The sequence below is a fragment of the Saccopteryx bilineata genome, chromosome 1 (assembly GCF_036850765.1).
Source record: "Saccopteryx bilineata isolate mSacBil1 chromosome 1, mSacBil1_pri_phased_curated, whole genome shotgun sequence".
NCBI lineage: Eukaryota > Metazoa > Chordata > Mammalia > Chiroptera > Emballonuridae > Saccopteryx > Saccopteryx bilineata.
The window spans coordinates 209,254,730-209,274,438 of NC_089490.1; the positions used below are offsets into that span (position 1 = coordinate 209,254,730).

Consider the following 19,709-nt stretch of genomic DNA (forward strand, 5'->3'; position numbering starts at 1 on the left):
CAGGCGCTGGGGATGGCTCTGTGGCCTCTGCCCCAGGCGCTAGAGTGGCTCTGGTCGCAACATGGCGACCCCCAGGATGGGCAGAGCATCACCCCCTGGTGGGCAGAGCATCGCCCCTGGTGGGCGTGCTGGGTGGATCCCGGTCGGGCGCATGCGGGAGTCTGTCTGACTGTCTCTCCCTGTTTCTAGCTTCAGAAAAATGAAAAAAAAAAAAAAAAATGAAAAAAAAAAAAAAAAAAAAAAGAATAGGAAAGGTAAAAACAAAGTTAGTCTATATCATATGCCAAAATGGGTCCAAGCCACTTCTCAACCTCGGCCACGGACATGTTCTTCCTCACAGCATAATCCTCCACCTGTAAAAAGATTGAAAGCAGCTAACTGTACCAAAACGATGTGACTAGTTCAACTGAAGTTTCCATAAGATTTGCCCAGAAACATTAAGTACCTTCCATTTCTTATCTTATCAGTGATCTACTGAGTTAATGGAGATGAATAGTAGTCTGTTCACCAAGCTTGCCTATTCTCTGGGCAGGAAAACAACATGTAGTGAATATCTGCATCTCAGAAGCTGGCGAGTGTGAGTGTGCATACCCACGCGTGTGTATGCATGCACATAAGTGTGTATGTGTGTGTGTGGTCTGCATGTAAAAAAAAGGGCCAGAATCGGGGCAATGGGTTAAAATCAAATTAAGATCTTTCTTCATTCTTTCCCTCACGTTTTAGTTGTGCTTACATGTGAAATACCATAGATTCTGCAGTTCCCCTTTAAACAGGACAGGCACCCCCAGAAGCCACACACAACAAAACAGCTAACTTACCTGGTCCTTGGAAATCTTCCCCACAGCAAAATACTTGGACTTCAGATTGGAGAAGTAGAGTCCGGACACGGCAGAAGCAGGCACCATCGCTAATGACTCTGTTAGCCGAATGCCTGGAGAGAGCACAGGGGGCACTGACCAGAAATCAAACCTGGGACATCTACATACCCAGCCGATGCTCTACTAGCACAGCGGCTTGCAGACGGAGGAACCCAGAGACACTGACTCAGACAAGCAGGGCCCTAGCAGCCTGGCACGTACCTGTGCACTGCTCGATGTCCGCCAGTCTCCACATGGTGAGCTTCTCGGTGTGGTCGGGCTGGCTGGCATAGCCGGGGGCCGGGCGGATTCCCCGATAGCGTAGCCTCCGCAGGTCCCCGACGTCCAGCTGCTCGCCGCCACAGTAGGCCCACAGCTCCCTGCGCACATTCTCATGGAGTTCCTCTGCAAAGGCCTGTGTACAGGACAAGGGGTTCAGGCAGAGGCCAGACCCGACGCCAGAGCTCCTGCACCACGTCAGAGCCACCAGAGTAGCCCTCACTGGGCCAGCCACGGGAAGTCTGGAGGAGGGCACAGGCTGCGATCTCCACTCACTTGGGTATCAGCAGCTGCTCTGCCAGCTCAGATTTGGACTCAACCTGGGCTTCGAAGTAGCGTATTTAATGATTCAAGGATTCTAAGCTTGTTAATGTTTAACATTTCCCTGAAGGTCCAGCTAGTTTTCTGTGGCCAGAAAGAAAAGCTGGGCCCATTCCAACCACTCATTCCTCCCCTGCGAAGCCTCGGGAAGCAGGGGGCCCTCCCCACAGCCCACCTCACCCTCCCCTACACAGACCAGGAGGTTAGAACAGGAGCTCTGAAACGGAAGTCTCCTTTTCATTTCCAGGCTCCTTAGGAAAACATCACATCACAACAAGCAAAGGGAGACATGAGAACTAAGACGATGAAGTCAAGGTTCTAAGGGTTCCCTCGGGCTGCCTCGCTTTCTGGAGTGGCCCAGACTTCCCTCCTTGTTCTGTCTCAGAGCACTGCTGCTCTACCTCTGCCAGGCGGTCCCCCAGTGCCTTGACCATGATGCTGCTGTAGTCATCACACTGCTCCTCGTAGGCATGGCTCAGCTCCTCCACCCCGAAGCAGGCAACAGCAAACAGGCCCAGGTAGTCCCGGAGGCCTGAGTGCAGCGGGGCGATGAAGTCTGAGAGGCAGAGGTACGGGTCTGTGCTGCCAGAGTCCTTCTCGGCCTGAAAACCCAGGGGGTGTGTGAAGGGGCCGTGAGCACGGTCACTGCAGAACACACAGTGCACAGCACATACTCCCTCAGGTGAGCACAGGCGTCAGGGGTGTCTGACTGTTTTGTGCACTGTTACATTCTCAGCTCTTAGTGCAGAATGTTCCATAAAAATTTGTTCAATGAACAAATGAATTGAGATTTTAAAAATATGACATGATATACTAGTCAAGAAACCAGTTAATTTGTTCATTTACACACTGACCAAACATTTATGGAAGGCCACAGACACTGTACTAGAAACTTAAACCCTAAACATTCATGTATAGAAAAAAAAATCCCCTAGCCCTGGCTGGGTAGCTCAGTTGGTTATAGCATCATCTCCACACGCTTGTTCAATATTGGTCAGGGCACACAGAAGAATCAACCAATGACAGCATGCATAAGTGAAACAACAAATTGATGTTTCCCTCTTTTTATTTATTTATTTTTTGTATTTTTCTGAAGTGAGAAGCAGGGAGGCAGAGAGACAGACTCCTGCATGTGCCTGACTGGGATCCAACTGGCAAGCCCCATAGGGGGCGATGCTCTGCCCATTTGGGGCATTGCTCCATTGCAACTGGAGCTATTCTAGTACCTGAGGCAGAGGCCATGGAGCCATCCTCAGTGCCCGGGGCCATCTTTGCTCCAATGGAGCCTTGGCTACGGGAGGAGAAAAGAGAGACAGAGAGGAAGGGGAAGGGTGGAAAAGCAGATGGGCGCTTCTCCTGTGTGCCCTGGCTGGGAACTGAACCTGGGACATCCACACACCTGACTGATGCTCTACCACTGAGCCAACCAGCCAGGGTCAAATGTTTCTCTCTTTTTGTTTCTCTCCTACCCTATTTCTCTTTAAAAAAAATAAATCCCCCCCCCCAGGTGTTTCTATTCAAAATCAACATTAAATCCTGAAGTTATGTTCGGAAGGGGTCCACCAAATGGTAAGTCTCCACTTTCCATCAAGAGAAGTCCAACAAGCTGCCTGCTGCCAGGTGGGTGACATGGGGCCGAGGTTCCCACAGGTGGTGACAGGAGACAGCTACTGAGACCCTGGGTAGCCCAAAACCAAACAAGGAGCTCAGCAGGATTTGCTTCTTCGTTTGTTTCAAATTAACGTGGAACTCTTTCCACCAGGCCAGGTGCCTCTCCCATCTTTCACTTTCAGCTGATGGCTGACTCTTCCCTGCCACTAAGCTGACAAATAAGACCTTAAACATATGTCACAATCAATATTGCTGAGAATGTAAACAGTTAAAAAACTCATAGTTACTGTTTACTATGTGCCAGGCACTACTCTTGATGCTCTACATGAATTAGTTTAATCCTTTCAACAACCACATGAAGGAAGTGATGCTGTCAGCTCCACTTCACAGACAAGGAATCAGGCAGACAGAGCTTGGTCAAGTAGCGCAAGGTCAGAGACAGGCAGGCCCAGGGTCTGATACCACGACCAATGCTCCTGACCATACTATGCCCTGCTTAGGACTGATCAATTTATTAATGGGTGGCCAACCCAGAAGCTTAGGAGCTATTTGCAAGCCAGTTCTGAAAACAAATACAGCCTGACTGACACTTGGCAGAGATGGTGCAAGCAAGCAGGTGTTTGACAACAGCACTTGGAAATGTCACAGAGTTCAGGGCCAGCTACACAGGGAGGAGTTGCTCGCCAGCTGGACTCCGCCATCAGCTGTTCTGTGCTAACACAGCAAGTGGGAGAGTATTTCTTCCTCTCTGAGCACAAGGGAGAGAAAGCCTGCAGGCACAAGGAGAGATGGTCATAGAGCCCCACTGCACTTTGAAGGGATAGCAATCAGAGGTACTAAGAACAGACTCCCAGAGTTAGAAGTCATTGTAGCCAAAAAGTATCCAGAGTATACTGGAAGAAAACACCTCTGGAAATACCTGAGTAGCTAACATGTATATAAGTCATTATAGATTTATATCTATCTTATCTATCTATCTATCTATCTATCTATCTATCTATCTATCTATCTATCTATATCTATCTATCCCTCTCTACATACACACACAACTAGCAAGAGAGACAGACAGACACAGACAGGAAGAGAGAGAGATGAAAAGCATCAACTCATAGTTGTGGCACCTTAGTTGTTCATTGACTGCTCATATGTGCCTTGACCAGGGGGCTCAAGCCTCACCAGTGACCCCCTGATCAAGCCAGCAACCTTGGGCTCAAGCCAGTGACCCTGGGCTTCAAGCTAGTGAACTTCGGGCTCAAGCCAGTGACTATGGAATCATGTTTATGATCTCACACTCAAGCCGGTAACCCTGTATTCAAGCTAGTGACCTTGGGGTTTCAATCCTGGGTCCTCAGTGTCCCAGTCAATGCTCTATCCACTGTACCATCACAGGTCAAGTGGGAAGTCATTATATTAAATGTCCTAACACAGTCCATCACAGACTACTTGGACATAAATGGTTTTGAACATGAAAGGAAATCAGAGGACATGAAACCTGAAGGTTGAAAACCTGGGCCAGGAGAGGTTTTTGACCTTAGTTACATCTAGAAAAGAAAAGTCACCAGTTCCCTTGGATAGGAGGGGTTAGAACTAAACATTAGACTCTGCCTCGTATTCATGGTGTCTGAGCCTGAGTACAGACAGTAATGATGTGGCCATCTTTGTTTAACTTGTTATGGTGCTATTTAATGTCCTTAAGAATCTCTTCAGATGTTGTTACAGTAAAAATGTCTGTCATTATGAATTATATTGTGGCTTTGATTAAAAGCAACACTATCAATTCCAAATGACTAAAATGGTAGTAAAACTTTGCAAGAATAATTTACTGCAACCCTTTGTGAATAACTGGTGAATTCTGGTCCTGATTCTTAAGACAATGATATTTTTATAGCAACTAAATGAATACAATATCTGCATTTTGAAAGATGGGGCGGCCCTGGCCAGTTGGCTCAGTGGTAGAGTGTCAACCTAGCATATGGATGTCCTCCTGGGTTTGACTCCTGGTCAGGGTACACAGGAGAAGTGCCCATCTGTTTCTCCACCCTTCACCCTCTCGCTTTGCTCTCTCTCTCTCTCTTTCCCTCCTGCAGCCACGGCTCGATTGGAGTGAGTTGGCCCTGGGCACTGAGGATGGCTCCATGGCCTCTACCTCAGGCACTAAGAAGAGCTCGGTTGCTGAGCAACAAAGCAAGGCCCAGATGGGCACAGCATTGCCCCCTAGTGGGCTTGCTCGGTGGATTCTGGTCTGGGCGAATGCAGGAGTCTGGAGTCTGTCTCTCTGCCTCCTCTCCTCTTACTGAATTTAAAATAAAAAGGTGGGGGCATATAAGAGAAGGCTGTGTTGAGATGACCCTGTTCTTATAACACAACAAAAGCTGGTGCTTTGACAGAGCAGCCACGGGGGTGAGGACAGGCTGAGGTCTCCCCTCCAAGCCCAAGCTGTGGACTCAGTGCAACCTCCATCAACCTTCATTTTCTCCTCTGTAGAATGGACACATAAACTGCCCCAAAACAAGGCTGTGTGGAAATTAAACAAGATGGTCCCTCAAGAGCCCTGCAAGCACCTGGTACACACTCAGCAAAGGCTTGTACTGACTCTCTCCCCTGAGAGGAAACACCAGCCTGTGCTAATATGACGTGTGCTCACAAGCTGATGGGTGAGCATGGCACAGCCGCAGAACTCCTCATCCCATCTATCACAGCAGCAAACCTTGCACCCTGCCAGTGCTTGGAGACCTAGCCTTCTCCATGTTCTCACGGAGGCCTTGGGCTCAGGCCTGTGATGGATCATCTGAACTGTGGTGGGCAGAGCTATCGTTTATACACTCTTACTTGATTCTTATTTATGTTCTTTTAGTGCTAACATCAAAAAGCAAAAGCAGCCCATTCATGGTTCACCCAGCTCTCCGTACCTGTTGTCTCAGCCCATGAAAGGTGGCTATGGGCTGCGCAGCCCAGGGCTCAGAGCCCGCTGCGTACAGGTAGATGTCATCCTGGATGCTCTGCGCAGGCCAGAACCCAACCACACCCCTGGCCTGCAGTTTCTTCTCACTAATCAGTGCTCTCAGCATATTCTGGGCATCTTCATAGACTTTTTTGGCCTCTTCACCTATTAGGAAGATACTATAAGAATTCACTGAAAGATGACAATATCCAGCAAATGCTTCCTCTAAAACCACTGTGCTCCCCTGTCATTTCTTCACTCCTCCTTCCCCTCAAATACTGTCTCAGTGCTTGTCAGCAGCACAACTTGGGGTGGAGCAACCGACGAGGCCAGTGGTTCTGCTAAGTGTGGACCCTGGTCTGTCTCCCCAGCTCCCGCCGCATGCATTTTTCCATTTAACAAAGGCAGGGTGCCAAACCTGTGGCTCCCCAAAGTGGTCTGCCACACTGAGTGAGATAAAGCAGGCCGAATTCTTTCGTCACTGACACTGCTCTTGCACATACTGCTCCACTGGCTGCACAAGGACCTTGGGGGCGTGGAATAAGTTGAGGCTTAAGTGGCTTCAGCACTGCACCAGGAGGGATGCAGCTCAAATGTTCCTGCAGGAGCTTACCTGAATGGTAGGCCTGGCTCCCAGAACACCCTCTGCCCAGCTTCTGACTCTGTATGTGACACTGAGCTGCCTCTTACACAGGAAGGGGTCAGCAGGGTCTTCAGTCCTGTGTCAAGGGCGTGGCCTGTCCAGCCTTCCCTTGGCCACTCTACTGCTTGTCTATGACCATGAAGAGTGGTTCAGAATGAGAATCCCTGTCCGGACTGCTGCAGCCTGGCAGCCCCAGAGCTGCGGAGTCTGTGCCCTCTCACACACTAGGACCTCTGGGAGGCGGGCAGGGGCTGGTCCCATACTTCCTTCTACTGGCCCTCCCTCTTGCACTGCTCTGGCTACCACCTAACCCTCTGAACAGCTTAGCATTTGATCCCATGTCTCTGAGATAGGTTTTGGGGGTGAGTATGGACTCAACCACTTCTCTAGCTTATTCCTCAAATGCCCCTCCCCCACCAAGGCTCCAGGCACAAGGGACAAATTGCTGCCCTCAAATCAGCACATGTATATACCTTCTCACTCCGTCTCCTCTACTGGAATGTCCTTTTTTTCAACATTACCTCATGTCCTCAGTCCAAGCCTCAGTAACTCCCACTTAGTTTTCAAAAAATCAGTTCAAACATCACCTTCTCCAGGAAGCCTTCCCTGACCTCCCAGACTGAGGTCTCTGTCATTTTCTTGTGTCCACAGAAGTCTGGACTCCCCTTCACTGTAACTGCACTGACCAGGAGGTACCAGGCGGCAGGGATTATAATGTCTTCTCTGTTTTATCCCCAGTGCCCAGCATAGAGCCTGGCATGGAACTGATATCAACAATCATTTATTAAAGAATATATAAATAAAATGTCAAATTTAGTTGATAAATAAGGACCATGAAAGAGCTGAGCAGGTAAACAATACCCTGGGTTATACGACAACGAATTGTATCCTGCACAATCCGAACCACTGCTCCCCATCTAGTCTCGTCTTCAAAGCCCCAGTACTGTGTCTCTGGCATTAGAGGAGGAAGAAGCACTGAACTAACCTACAGTCTGGTCCTTGAATATCCTGGGGAAGCCTCGATTCGGGTATTTTCCCCGGAGCTGCCACACATCAAAGAAAGGCTTCCAGTCAATGTAGTCCACCAGCTTGTGCAGGTCATAGTCTTCAAAGACCCGAGTCCCAAGAAACGTGGGCTTCACTACAGGAGAGAAGTACCAGTGTCAACACCAAGGCTGGGCCTGGGTTGAGCACCCCGCGCACAGCACTGCCACTGGCCTCACTGGCCGCTCTCTTCCACTCAGCTGGCTCCCATGCCCTGCCTCCCTGCTGTCACCCTGTCATCCGTAGGTGTTGTTTTACAAAGAGGGGCACTTTAAATTATCACGGAGAAGGAGTCATTCTGTAGTGAATCTTAAAACCATTCTGCCATGTAGCTGACTGATAACATCGCCCTTGGAAACTTCCTTCAACCCTCCCACCCTGCCCTGCCAAGATAAAGGAAAGTCCTGGGTTAATCTTCATGTGTACAAATGAGGACAAGACTGAAATAAAGACCACCGTAGAAAGTCATAAATATAAAGTTTAAAGATGTGAAATAATAATCTGTATCACCTGCTACTATACATAGACCTGGTGAAAGTATAAGGAAATGCACGGTCGAGAGGCATCACCTTCAGGACTGGGCAGGGGAAGGGAGGGACACGGGACCTCCACTATATAGGTTCTGTTTTGTTTTTTAAAATGAGCAGTAGATAATTTCTTAAGTAGCTAGTAAGTATACATGAATGGTCCAAGATACTGTTCTTTACGCCTCCTCATTAGTCTAAAATGCATCTTCTGTGAATTAACAGTGCAGACTTCAGAAAGAGATGGTGGCCCTCACCCTACCTGGACATCAAGAGCAGCAATACTGCCCCATTCTCAAGCTTGTGCTGGGGTCAGGCCAGGGTCCAAAGTGATGCCTCCACTGTCCTTTCCCAGCCCTCCATCCTCTGTTTCCTGCTCTGCAAACACGATCAGAGAATGTATACTATACTATACATACCCCCAACCTAAGGTGCTCTGGGGTGAGAGTGTTTTTCTCCCATAAGATAGTGAAAAGGAGAGGAGAAAATACAGGAAAAGTGTGAGTAGCTTCTTAATCCTGGCCGGAAATCTACCTTCTCATGCAGTTCACAGAAACTCCTTCCCATACTGTTCCTGGCCATCTTTTACTGCACAGGACGAGCCTTCTTTGTACACTTTCCACTGTGCCGACCTGCTCGGTAACTAAAAGGAAACTACAGACAGCCTCCTGACAAAGATTCCTCTTGCCTGGAAAGGCAGGGGACTGTCCAGCTACAGAGTCACTGAAGGATGTTAAGTAAGCTTGTCTTCCAGAGTTTCAGATCTGTCTGCAGGTTGACCACCAAGGAACTTGAGAGAAAAGTCCTCCCTTCCCCTTTATTAACTTCCTGCAACAACGGTAACACTGTGTGGTCCTCAAAAACATGCCTGAGGGCTACTGGTGCCCCCTGGACCCCAGTGCTTCTCAGGCAGCGAACTCAGAGTTCTGCAGAGGCCCTACAAGGGCAAACAGCTACTTGGAAAGTGTCCACTGGCCCCTGGAGCTGTGGGCTTCAGGGGCCTGCTTCCACTAAGATGCATTTGGATAGCTGACTTGGTTCAGATGAACTTTCCCTTGTGATATTTTTCTGATTTCACAGTAAAAGGTAACGAGAAAACAGTAGTTTGAACCATACAGTGATTTATAGTTTTCAAAGGTTTACACATATTATTTTATCCTCACATTTCTATAGAGTAACTCTCTTTTTACACATCAGAAACTGTCCGACATGTCAGTAAGATGCTCAACGTCACGTGATAACACAAACGAGGAGTCAAACTGGATCAGAACCAGGCTTCCAAATCCAATCACACTCTTCCCCTAAACCGCACTCAGCTCAGCACTTCCCATCTCAGAATCTCAGTGCTACTGAGCATGCACAGAACCAGATTTCAAGAGCAGTGAAAGTTGATTTGAAATGTTTCCTTGAAAATATGGATTTAATTAACATCACCCCTATTCACCTGTCTCAGTTTTGCATTTATAGCTCATGCCTCTCTGAGCCTGTCAAAGTATCTTACACATTTTTGTTCTCTCATGAACACCTATTTAAGGCAACAAACATAAAAGGAAGGAAACCAAATAAAAGAAATTAAGAAGCCTCCAGAGAGAGAGAATGAGAGAGTGAATAAGAAACAGGAGAAGGAAATCCTGCTTTTCTGAAGTGTTTTAAAGGTCCATTCAGGCCCTGGCCGGTTGGCTCAGCGGTAGAGCGTCGGCCTGGCGTGCGGGGGACCCGGGTTCAATTCCCAGCCAGGGCACATAGGAGAAGCGCCCATTTGCTTCTCCACCCCGCCCCCCCTCCTTCCTCTCTGTCTCTCTCTTCCCCTCCCGCAGCCAAGGCTCCATTGGAACAAAGATGGCCCGGGCGCTGGGGATGGCTCCTTGGCCTCTGCCCCAGGCGCTAGAGTGGCTCTGGTCGCGGCAGAGTGACGCCCCAGAGGGGCAGAGCATCGCCCCCTGGTGGGCAGAGCATCGCCCCTAGTGGGCGTGCCGGGTGGATCCCGGTCGGGCGCATGCGGGAGTCTGTCTGACTGTCTCTCCCCGTTTCCAGCTTCAGAAAAATACAAAAAAAGAAAAAAAAAAGGTCCATTCAAAGCAAGGGCATTTTAGAGAATCCGCGTCTGCACTTGGGCCTGCCTGGGACCCAGGGCAATTGGTGACAGAGCCACCCAGGCAGGTCAGCAGAGCTCGCTGCACTCAGCACAGCACAGAAGAGAGTATGGGTTTAGGAGACAGATCAGAGACAGAGTCCTACTACCTTCCAAGTTCATCACCCCAGACCTAGTGTCTGTAAATGAAAGGGGGGATAACAATACAGTCCCTGCAGAGTTGTGTCAGGACTCAGGGCTGCTCTGGGTCACTTTTAGAACTGCGGTTCTCCACCCACAGTAGCCGTTCACTTTTATTTCCAATCATCACTGTCACTCATCATCCCTATTAGACACAATTAGGAGTGTCTAGCTCCCTGTCTGATTCTGTAGCCAAGTAAACGCAAACAGCCGTTCAGCCCACAGTTCCCACCACAGCCCTTCTCGGCTCAACAGTCAACGGACCTGGGAGGGGCTCGGACAGCCAGTCAATATGGAGACTGTTTTTTCTAGCTTGACTCAAGGTTAAGTATCTTCTCTCCTACAAAAAAATGAAATTACTTAGAGATGCTTAGGTTTTCAGTTGGTACCACAAAATTATGTCCTAGAAAGCAAGCACGTAAGTTTTGCATGAAAATTATTAACACAAATTTGTATTCTAAAATGTGATTCCTTTTCTGTCCATTATGGCTTTACATAAGCACCAGAACATCAGAGAGTAAAGAGTCAATAAATATCTAATAAATACTGATATGTCAATATGAGGCTGACCTATAGCCTGACCTCGGATGTCCCTCACCTGTACTTTGAAAACACCTGAGGTAGGGTTAACTGGACGGCAGTCCATAGCTCCTAGAACTGGAAGGCAAAATGAAAAACTAAGAAACTGTTATCTGTGGACAAGCTCTAGGAGAGGGGACGCCAATAAGTGTCTGGGGTTCGCCAGCACCTCAGAAACACCCGTGTTCCTTATGCTGCTTGTGATCTCAATTCTGCCTAGCCAACTCCAAAACACACTCCCCCAACACACCCTACAAAGCCCAGCAGGAAGATAACCAGGAAGAAATACACCAGTGACTTCTAAGGAGTAATTATGCCTACTCTCCATGGTCCCTGGAGCTGGTGGAGAGAGGTATAGGAAGTGTCACCCTGCATAGTCAGTGCTGGGCCATCAGGGAGGGAGGCTCACAGTGGTCCTGTCTAACATCTTCATTCTTTTGCACTCTTCTCAAGAAAAAAGATCTGGGGAGTCATTTCAGCAGTTTCAGTTTCATTTCTCTGCTAGCTATAAGCTCGTATTTTATTTGTTCCCATAACTCAAGGGTCTGGCACTGCACCTAATACCTACTGCAGGTGTGGAATAAAGAAAATTTATTTCAACATAACCAAAAATTATTGGAAACTCAGACACTGAAGAACTTTGATTCGAACTACAAAATAGAACTTCTCTAAAATTTTCCTAAACCCTCACCCTCCTCAAAATAGTAAAGTCACATTAAAAACTGTAGGATCCTTTTATTACTCAAACACGCTGCAACCTGTTTTTTTTTCACTTACCTTGAGAGACTCATAATGGTCCTGTCTAATGTCTTCATACTCTTCTGTGATCTCCTCAAAGTACTCATCTTTTAGATTCTCATCTAATAGTTGAGAACACTGAAAACACAATATCAGAGTCACAAATGGTCACAAAGCAACAAAAGTTAAAACTGCAACAACTGGTGTACCTCCTTCTGATGCTGCCTCCTTCAGGAAGCTTCCCAATGTTAATCCCGTTTCCTCTCCCCTCACCAACTCTGCTAATTCCTGCCTGGCTGTGCAATAAAGGGTTAACTCAGTAGGTCTGAGAGGTTCAGCTCTTGCACATTCAAAAAACCCCCAAAAAACAAAAAAAGCAAAACAACAACAAAAACGGGCTCTTAGAACATCATACCTGATAAAAATGTCTGTCTACCCAAAGCCTTGGTCCAAACCAGATAGTTTATGCTAATGATGTATGGGGGAGGGAGGGACCTGGCTAGTGTTGCATCTGTTTGACCTCTGGAGGGGATGCCCAGGTGACTGATTCAAGTAAAATCCTGGACACGATGGCTCATGTGAGCCTCTCTGGTTGGCACTGCCCTGTACCTGCCATTGTACAGCAGTAGCAGAGGTAAGTGCTGTTCATATAACCCCAGGGGAGAGGACGCCTGGAAGCTTGTGCCTGCTCTTCTCTGGATTATACTTTATGTGGACTTTAATCAATGTCCTGTTACAGTAATAAACCAGGATTGTGAGTACAACAGTGATTTGAGCTCTGTGAGTCCTTCTAGCAAGTTATGGAAACTGAGGGTGGTCTTGGGTACCCACAGCACATCAACTGGGCAGCCTTCTTCAGTTTCAGAGAAAGTATTCATCTCTTTACCACTGTGCTTACCACAGGCTTGGTAACTCTATGTATCCACTTCCCTTGTTAGATGACAAGCCCTCTGAGACAGGGATTATGTCCCTGTTTCTAGCTCAGTACTTGGCACATACAAGGTACATTTTCCTAAATGTTTGCTGAAGGAGTGAGGCTGATCTTCACAGTTAACCATGAGCTTCTTCTAAAATAAGAAAGGAAACTGATCATTTGAGAAATTTGAGGCTACTTGGTAAATTGCAAAACTGGGATCAACCGAATACACATCATGACGATGATTATCAAGTTGGTGAAGAACTACCACCAAAGCTCAAAGTAAATTTACAAAGGAAAAGTAATGAGCTGCTACCAATCACACCAGTTCAAAAACCACAGCACCGCCCCATCTCTGGACCCTCCAGCAGAATTTCCTAACACACAAAAAGGCAAGGAAATTCAACAGAATCATCTGAAGTTAAGGAAGTGAGACAGGATGATGGCTAAAGTGACTACTGGCTTTAAATGTCTAGAATTCTACATGGATTTTCTAAGTACCTTTAATGATAATCTGATCAACTATGTGTTGGTATAAAACCAAATCACTTTTTAAGGTACATAATCAGAAAAAGTCTTGGTGGCGAGCCTAAAAATCTGCTCCCAAACAGTACTGACACCACCAAGTATTTGCTTGCTTTACTTGAGCTCCACCTCCACCTTAGTGGAACCCTCATCCCTAAGCAGAGCTAATGACAATAAGATAGGGTGTCTGCTCCCAAGCTTAGTGTATGTATGCAATCTGCCAGATTTTAACTCTGAACAAGCAAAACACTAACATCCCAAGAACTTGACCATACCTGACCCAGTACACTGGGCGGCCTACAGGCACTCCACATCCTTACAGAGCCCCAGCTCCCAGAGCATAGTGATAAGCCCTCCCTGCCCAATCTGATAGGTCACTGGAAAGTAGCTCACGGCAAGTCTATGGGCTACGCTAGGTAATCCTTCCACCACAACACCAGTCAACTGTGTCCACATGCCAGCTACTTAAACAGTATACAGTTTTTCTTTAATCCTTTTTTTCTTTTTCTTTTTTTTTATGGCAGTAGCAGCACAGTAAGAGAAAATTCACTGAAAATATATTTTATAATTTTTAATTTTTTTATTTTTCTGAAGCTAGAAATAGGGAGAGACAGACAGACTCCCGCATGCGCCCGACCGGGATCCACCCGGCACGCCCACCAGGGGCAACGCTCTGCCCACCAGGGGGCAATGCTCTGCCCCTCTGGGGCGTCGCTCTGTTGCGACCAGAGCCACCCTAGCGCCTGGGGCAGAGGCCAAGGAGCCATCCCCAGCGCCCGGGCCATCTTTGCTCCAATGGAGCCTCGGCTGTGGGAGGGGAAGAGAGACAGAGAGGAAGGAGAGGGGGAGGGGTGGAGAAGCAGATAGGCGCTTCTCCTGTGTGCCCTGGCCGGGAATCAAACCCAGGACTTCTGCACCCCAGGCCGACGCTCTACCACTGAGCCAACTGGCCAGGGCCTATATTTTATAATTTAAAAGAATTAAATGTTGGCACCTTGTTTTTATTTAAACCAAACAAAGGAAAGAAAGCAAGAAACATCCTCAGGTCTGAATACCCAACAATGATGCAGTTACCACATTTTGGAACCTTTCTAGCCCACGACACAGTTACCCAGGGTATGGGCCTGTGCCATGCTCAGTGAGTGCACTTAGATTAAGAGACTGAACCAACGGTCAGCCTAAACAACTGTGCCACCGAGTCCTGAAAACTGTTACTAGCAATTGCTCAATAATTCATCATCAGACTTGTGTTTGAGTGTAGTTTCCCTGTAGTTCATGAGGAGAGCTAATCACTGCAGATGCGCACAGGCCCACACACCCTCTCTGTCTGGCTCTCAGTGAGGCCCATGCCACTTCAGCTCTTCAAGATGGTGAAGGAATCTGTCCTCAAAATGGAACTGAGGGGCTGATTCCTTCCCAGCTAAAGTCCCTCCCCTCATGTAGGGGCTGTGGTATCATCATATTAGGGCCAACAGCCTGGCCTGCAAATGGGAAACGTTCAGTCATTCATTAGCATTTAAAATGCCACAAGCCTGATATAAGCTCCTGGGGAAACACAATCCAAATATGAAATACAAAAGGTGTTTTACAGTTGAATTACAGAAATGTAGTTTATTTGCATTTCTTCTACATCAATGGCAAATTAAAAAAAAACAACCAAAACTACTATTTTATAACTCCAGCCTGACTTAAAGGAGAATTGTTAAATACTAATAGGAGCAAGCTTAATGTAGCAGAAAGTAAGACCACCCACATCAAACCCCAGCCAGGCCACCTGATGGATGTGTGGCCTCAAGAGATTTACTAAGCTCCTTGTCCCCATTTCCTCAGCTCTGGAAAGGGGACAATGAAGGTGCCTACTTCACAAGGATTAAATAAGGAATCCATGTAAAGCAGTTAGCTCAATGCCTGGCACACTATAAGTTTTTAATAATCTGAGTGATTAGGGTATAACTTGCATATAAATAAATTCACAGACTGAAAGAACTCCTTTGGAAAATGGCTCAGGAAAAGTGGTCCCCTGGTCTGGCTGTGGTCTCACACTGAAGCAGTCCCTCAGGAACTTCTCTGACCTGAGAAATGTGAAAGCTGAACTAGCCCAGTGGCTTGTGAACTGTGTACCTTCCACAAGAACCAGGGGCACAATGAAGGGTGGAAGGGGCTTCTCTTGTGTGTGCCACATTGAGTTTCCAGGGCGAACGTCCCTCAAGAAGAAGGCTTCTGTGGCTAAAACAAACTTGAAGACACATGGTCACCCAGCTACCTTCCAGCCATCTAACCCTGTCATTTAGTGAAGAGAATAAAAGTCACAGCAAGGGAAGGGATTAGGGTTCACTGATGGACAAGTAGGAAAAGACAGTGAGTGAACTGTTTACATTTGCTGAGAGAAGAACCTATTATTATGGGTTCTGAACATTGAGTGACTATTCTTCTTTTTGTAGGGTCACCTGGCCCATTCCAGGTTAAGTGGTTTGTTTGTTTTTTATTAGGAAACAGGTCATTAAAAAAACTCTACATTCCTTTAGCTCTGGCATGGAGTTTTAAAAAAAGGGTACATACATGTCTGTAAATATTTCTAAATGGCTGAGATCTCTCCCAGTAGGTGTGAACTCAAAGGTGGCTTGGTCCCACCATTATGTTACTCAGAGCAGCTCTCCCGCTGCTGGCACATTCACTGCCCCCTTCCAGCAACACACACACGGCCATGTCACCATCAGGAGCTGTAGCTACTCTTTCACATAGCTTAGTAGAACTATACAGAAATAAATAGATGTTCGGTGACATTCCTGACTCTGAGTGCTCTCTGTCCTCTCCTCACAGCACCCTGAATAAGAAGAGGCCCACTCACCACTACAACACTCTTGGATGCATCCAGGACATGGATCACAGGAGCACTGTACCTTGGGGCGATTTTAACTGCTGTGTGGGTTCTGAAAAGAGAGGTCAGAAGGAAAACATCATTCAGTGCTGAGCTCCAACTCAATTCCTGTTCAGAACCATCAGAGGGAATGTGTTTCTACAGTGCTCTTCAAAGAAAGATTTCAAGGCATGTCCACATATTTGAACTTCAATTTTCCCCTGTAAACAGAATGACTTTCTCCCCACCCTAAGATGGGGACAGGGATCTGTTGGTCCAGGCTATAAAGAAGTCTATGACAAGTGAGAAAGACTCTGTCCTCAGCCTTCTTTCAGCGGGGGATGCGTCTGTGACCTCGCATTTATTAGCAGCCTGTCTGGACTAAGGGAGCACACCAGCCCAGGACATTGCACTTTGTTCTCATAAAGGTCAAGTTGAGGCTCTGGTACATTGGCTCAATGATAGAGAGTCGGCCCTGCATATGGATGTCCTGGGTTTCATTCCTGGTCAGGAGATACAAGAGAAGTGACCATCTGATTCTCTCCCCCTCTCTCTTGCCTTTTCTCCTCCCATAGCCAGTGGCTCAACTGGTCTGACCATCAGCCTCTGGCACTAAAAACAGCTTGATTGATTTGAGCATCAGCCTCAGACAGGGGTTGCCAGGTGGATCCTGGTTGGGCGCATTCAGGAGTCTGTCTCACTCCAGGGCTCCTTGAGAATGAGACACTAGGCAGGACACCACTCTGCTGCTGTGCCCTCTCCCTGGGAGACCCCACCATGCCCTGGCCCAACCACCTTGTACCTATAGTAAGGAACCTCAGACAATAAGTAAATTCAACACAAAATAGCAGAAAGGCAAAAGCAACAAAAATATTTCATAACAATACTGGTTCAGCCTCAAATCTCTATTGCCAAATTCAAAAGTGTTAGTACTGACAAGAAAACACCCTTTAATCCTTAAAATTACCTAATTAACTAAAGTGCAAAATAAACTGCCCTAATTATTGGGTTGGGGAATAAGTTCGTAGCGTTTTACTGAAGACTTTTATTTAAACAAAAAACAATAATTATATTAATAAGTTAATCAATTATATATTCGCCATTGCTATTTACAACCTCTTCCCACCTCTCGACCAATTTGTTGATGCTGTTCCACCAAAAATCGCCTGGTCTGGTGTCAAAGAAGTTGTTGAGCCAGTTTTTAAGGACCTCTTTGTTATCGAAGGTAACGCCCTTCATATGGTTTGACAGGGAGCGGAAAAAGATGGTAATCAGTCGGTGCAAGGTCCGGAGAATATGGCGGATGCTGAAGGACTTCCCATTCGAGCTCTTGGAGTGCGGCTTTGATGACTTGTGGAACATGGGGCCTGGCGTTGTCATGAAGGAGTATGGTTTGACCATGTCAATCAGGTCTTTTCAGTCGAATAGCCTCATTCATGCGGTGTAGCTGGGCAATGTAGAGCTCCTTGTTGACCGTGGCATTCTTTTCGAGCATTTCCCAGTGCACCATGCCCTCCCAGTCCCACCAAACACATATCATGATCTTCTTTGGATGAAGGTCCGGCTTGACTCTCGGCTTTGCTTATCTCCTGGAGCCACCCACTCCTTTCTTTGCTTCATATTGATGTATAGGCACCATTTCTCATCTCCCATGACGATTTGGTACAAAAAGCACTGTTTATGACCGCGTGTTGCTCGATGGCGGGCGAGATTCTGAGAAGCAATTTGAAGGCGACTTTCTTTGTTTTTTTCGTTGAGCTCATGAGGCACCCAGGCTCCCAATTTTTCGGTAAATCCCACTGAATGAAGGTGATTGAGAATCGTTTTATGATCGCAGTTCATTTTTTCTGCCAATTCACGACTGGTTTGGCGACCGTTCTTCAAAAGTGATTTGAGACGCTCTTCATTGAATTCAGAAGGCCTTCCCCTGCGGGACGTGTCATCGACATCAAAGTCGCCATTTTTGAACTTTGCAAACCATTTCCGTGCTGTAGACTCGCCTATGACAACTTCTCCATACACGTCGCAAATGTCCCGGGCTGCTTCGGCAGCTTTTTGACCTCGATGAAAAGCAAAGAGCAGGTGTCGAAAATGTTGATTTTTGCCTCCTGGGTATTCCATTTCTAAGCCTCAAAACTAATAAAAAATAACTCAAAAATACAATTAACATAGTTTTGTAGAGCAGAAAGAGTTTTATCGAATGAATACTTACCCTTTGCCAAACAGCAAACAAATCGTTGTAAAATAAAATATAAAAACGCTACGAACTTATTCCCCAACCCAATATTAAATGTTCATAGCAACAGCATAGGCTGTCTACCTGCCGTTTCATTTAATACAGAACTCAATAAAGTGAGAACTGACCGTCCATTGGGTCCCTCTCAGCATTGAAGCTGGAGCCCTGACGTTCTGCGTCAGTGGTGGCAGCTGCCCCATCGTCTGGGCCGTGCTCTCTACCTTCCCCTCCTCCCTGCTCCTCTAAAGCAGCAGCTCTCTGCCCTAAGCCAAGACTTCCATATCTTCCCCTCAACTAAAATGTATTTTCATTTGGAAAGATGTCCAGTATGTGCTAATATGTGAAATATCGCAAAGTAGCAGAACGGTCTGTTTAATACAATTCTATTTTTTGTAATTTATTGATTTTAGAGAGAGAAGACGGGAAAAGTGGAGAGAGAAACAGAAAGAGAGAAACATCAACCTGCTGCTTCACCCACCCATGCACTCATTGGTTGACTCCTGCGAGTGCCCTAGCCGGTGATCAAACCCACAATCCGGGCATACCAGAATGATGCTCTAACCAACTGAGCACCTGGCCAGGGCAATACAATTCTACTTTTTAAAAAACAAACACTACCACCCTCAACTATTCTTTTTTTTTGTTTGTTTGGGGTTTTTTTTTTGTATTTTTCTGAAGCTGGAAACGGGGAGAGACAGTCAGACAGACTCCCGCATGCACCCGACCGGGATCCACCCGGCACGCCCACTAGGGGCCACGCTCTGCCCACCAGGGGGTGATGCTCTGCCCCTCTGGGGCGTCGCTCTGCTGCGACCAGAGCCACTCTAGCGCCTGGGGCAGAGGCCAAGGAGCCATCCCCAGCGCCCGGGCCATCTTTGCTCCAATGGAGCCTTGGCTGCGGGAGGGGAAGAGAGACAGAGAGGAAGGAGGGGGGTTGGAGAAGCAAATGGGCGCTTCTCCTATGTGCCCTGGCCGGGAATCGAACCCGGGTCCCCCGCATGCCAGGCCGACGCTCTACCGCTGAGCCAACCGACCAGGGCCTCCCCCTCAACTATTCTTGACCAAAAAACCAATCTTATATATGTTTCTGTATGTTGCGGAAAAACGCAGAGATATACGTCGAAGTGTCAACACTGGTTATGTGGAAGTGAGAGAGGGAACTGAAGGTGGGAAGGGAGAGATTAAGTTTTACTTTCACTGAATTGTTTGACATGTTCTAATAAGTGTGGATTACTTAAACAATTTTTAAAACCCAAGAGAATGTTAAAGGTGCAACACGTGGGAGTGTTTTTCATGGGCTTCTCAGGGAAACTCTACAAACACCTTCATAATGAGGCCCGTGACTACTACCTGACCCCCTTCTATG

At 47.1% G+C, this 19,709-nt stretch overlaps 1 protein-coding gene and 1 non-coding gene across 13 annotated transcripts in view; both read right to left on the reverse strand.

Annotated features, from left to right (window-relative positions):
- Positions 1–240: 240 nt before the first annotated feature.
- MTR (5-methyltetrahydrofolate-homocysteine methyltransferase) overlaps positions 241–19,709 on the reverse strand; it is a 111,862-nt gene continuing 92,393 nt past the window's right edge. For 11 of the 12 annotated variants that reach the window (XM_066234607.1, XM_066234642.1, XM_066234596.1 and 8 more), the window contains 9 exons: positions 16,099–16,180; positions 11,849–11,947; positions 10,757–10,832; positions 7,638–7,793; positions 5,978–6,174; positions 1,859–2,059; positions 1,080–1,272; positions 819–931; positions 241–353 (listed from right to left, as the gene is read on the reverse strand). In XM_066234607.1, coding sequence (XP_066090704.1) covers positions 267–353; positions 819–931; positions 1,080–1,272; positions 1,859–2,059; positions 5,978–6,174; positions 7,638–7,793; positions 10,757–10,832; positions 11,849–11,947; positions 16,099–16,180 — 1,204 coding nt within the window. In that variant the 3' untranslated portion in view covers positions 241–266. The remainder of the gene's footprint in view (positions 354–818; positions 932–1,079; positions 1,273–1,858; positions 2,060–5,977; positions 6,175–7,637; positions 7,794–10,756; positions 10,833–11,848; positions 11,948–16,098; positions 16,181–19,709) is intronic. The other variant, XM_066234651.1, reaches the window with a different exon arrangement.
- On the reverse strand, positions 14,132–14,207 carry TRNAP-GGG (transfer RNA proline (anticodon GGG)). The gene has a single exon. It is a non-coding gene; the product is annotated as a tRNA-Pro (tRNA).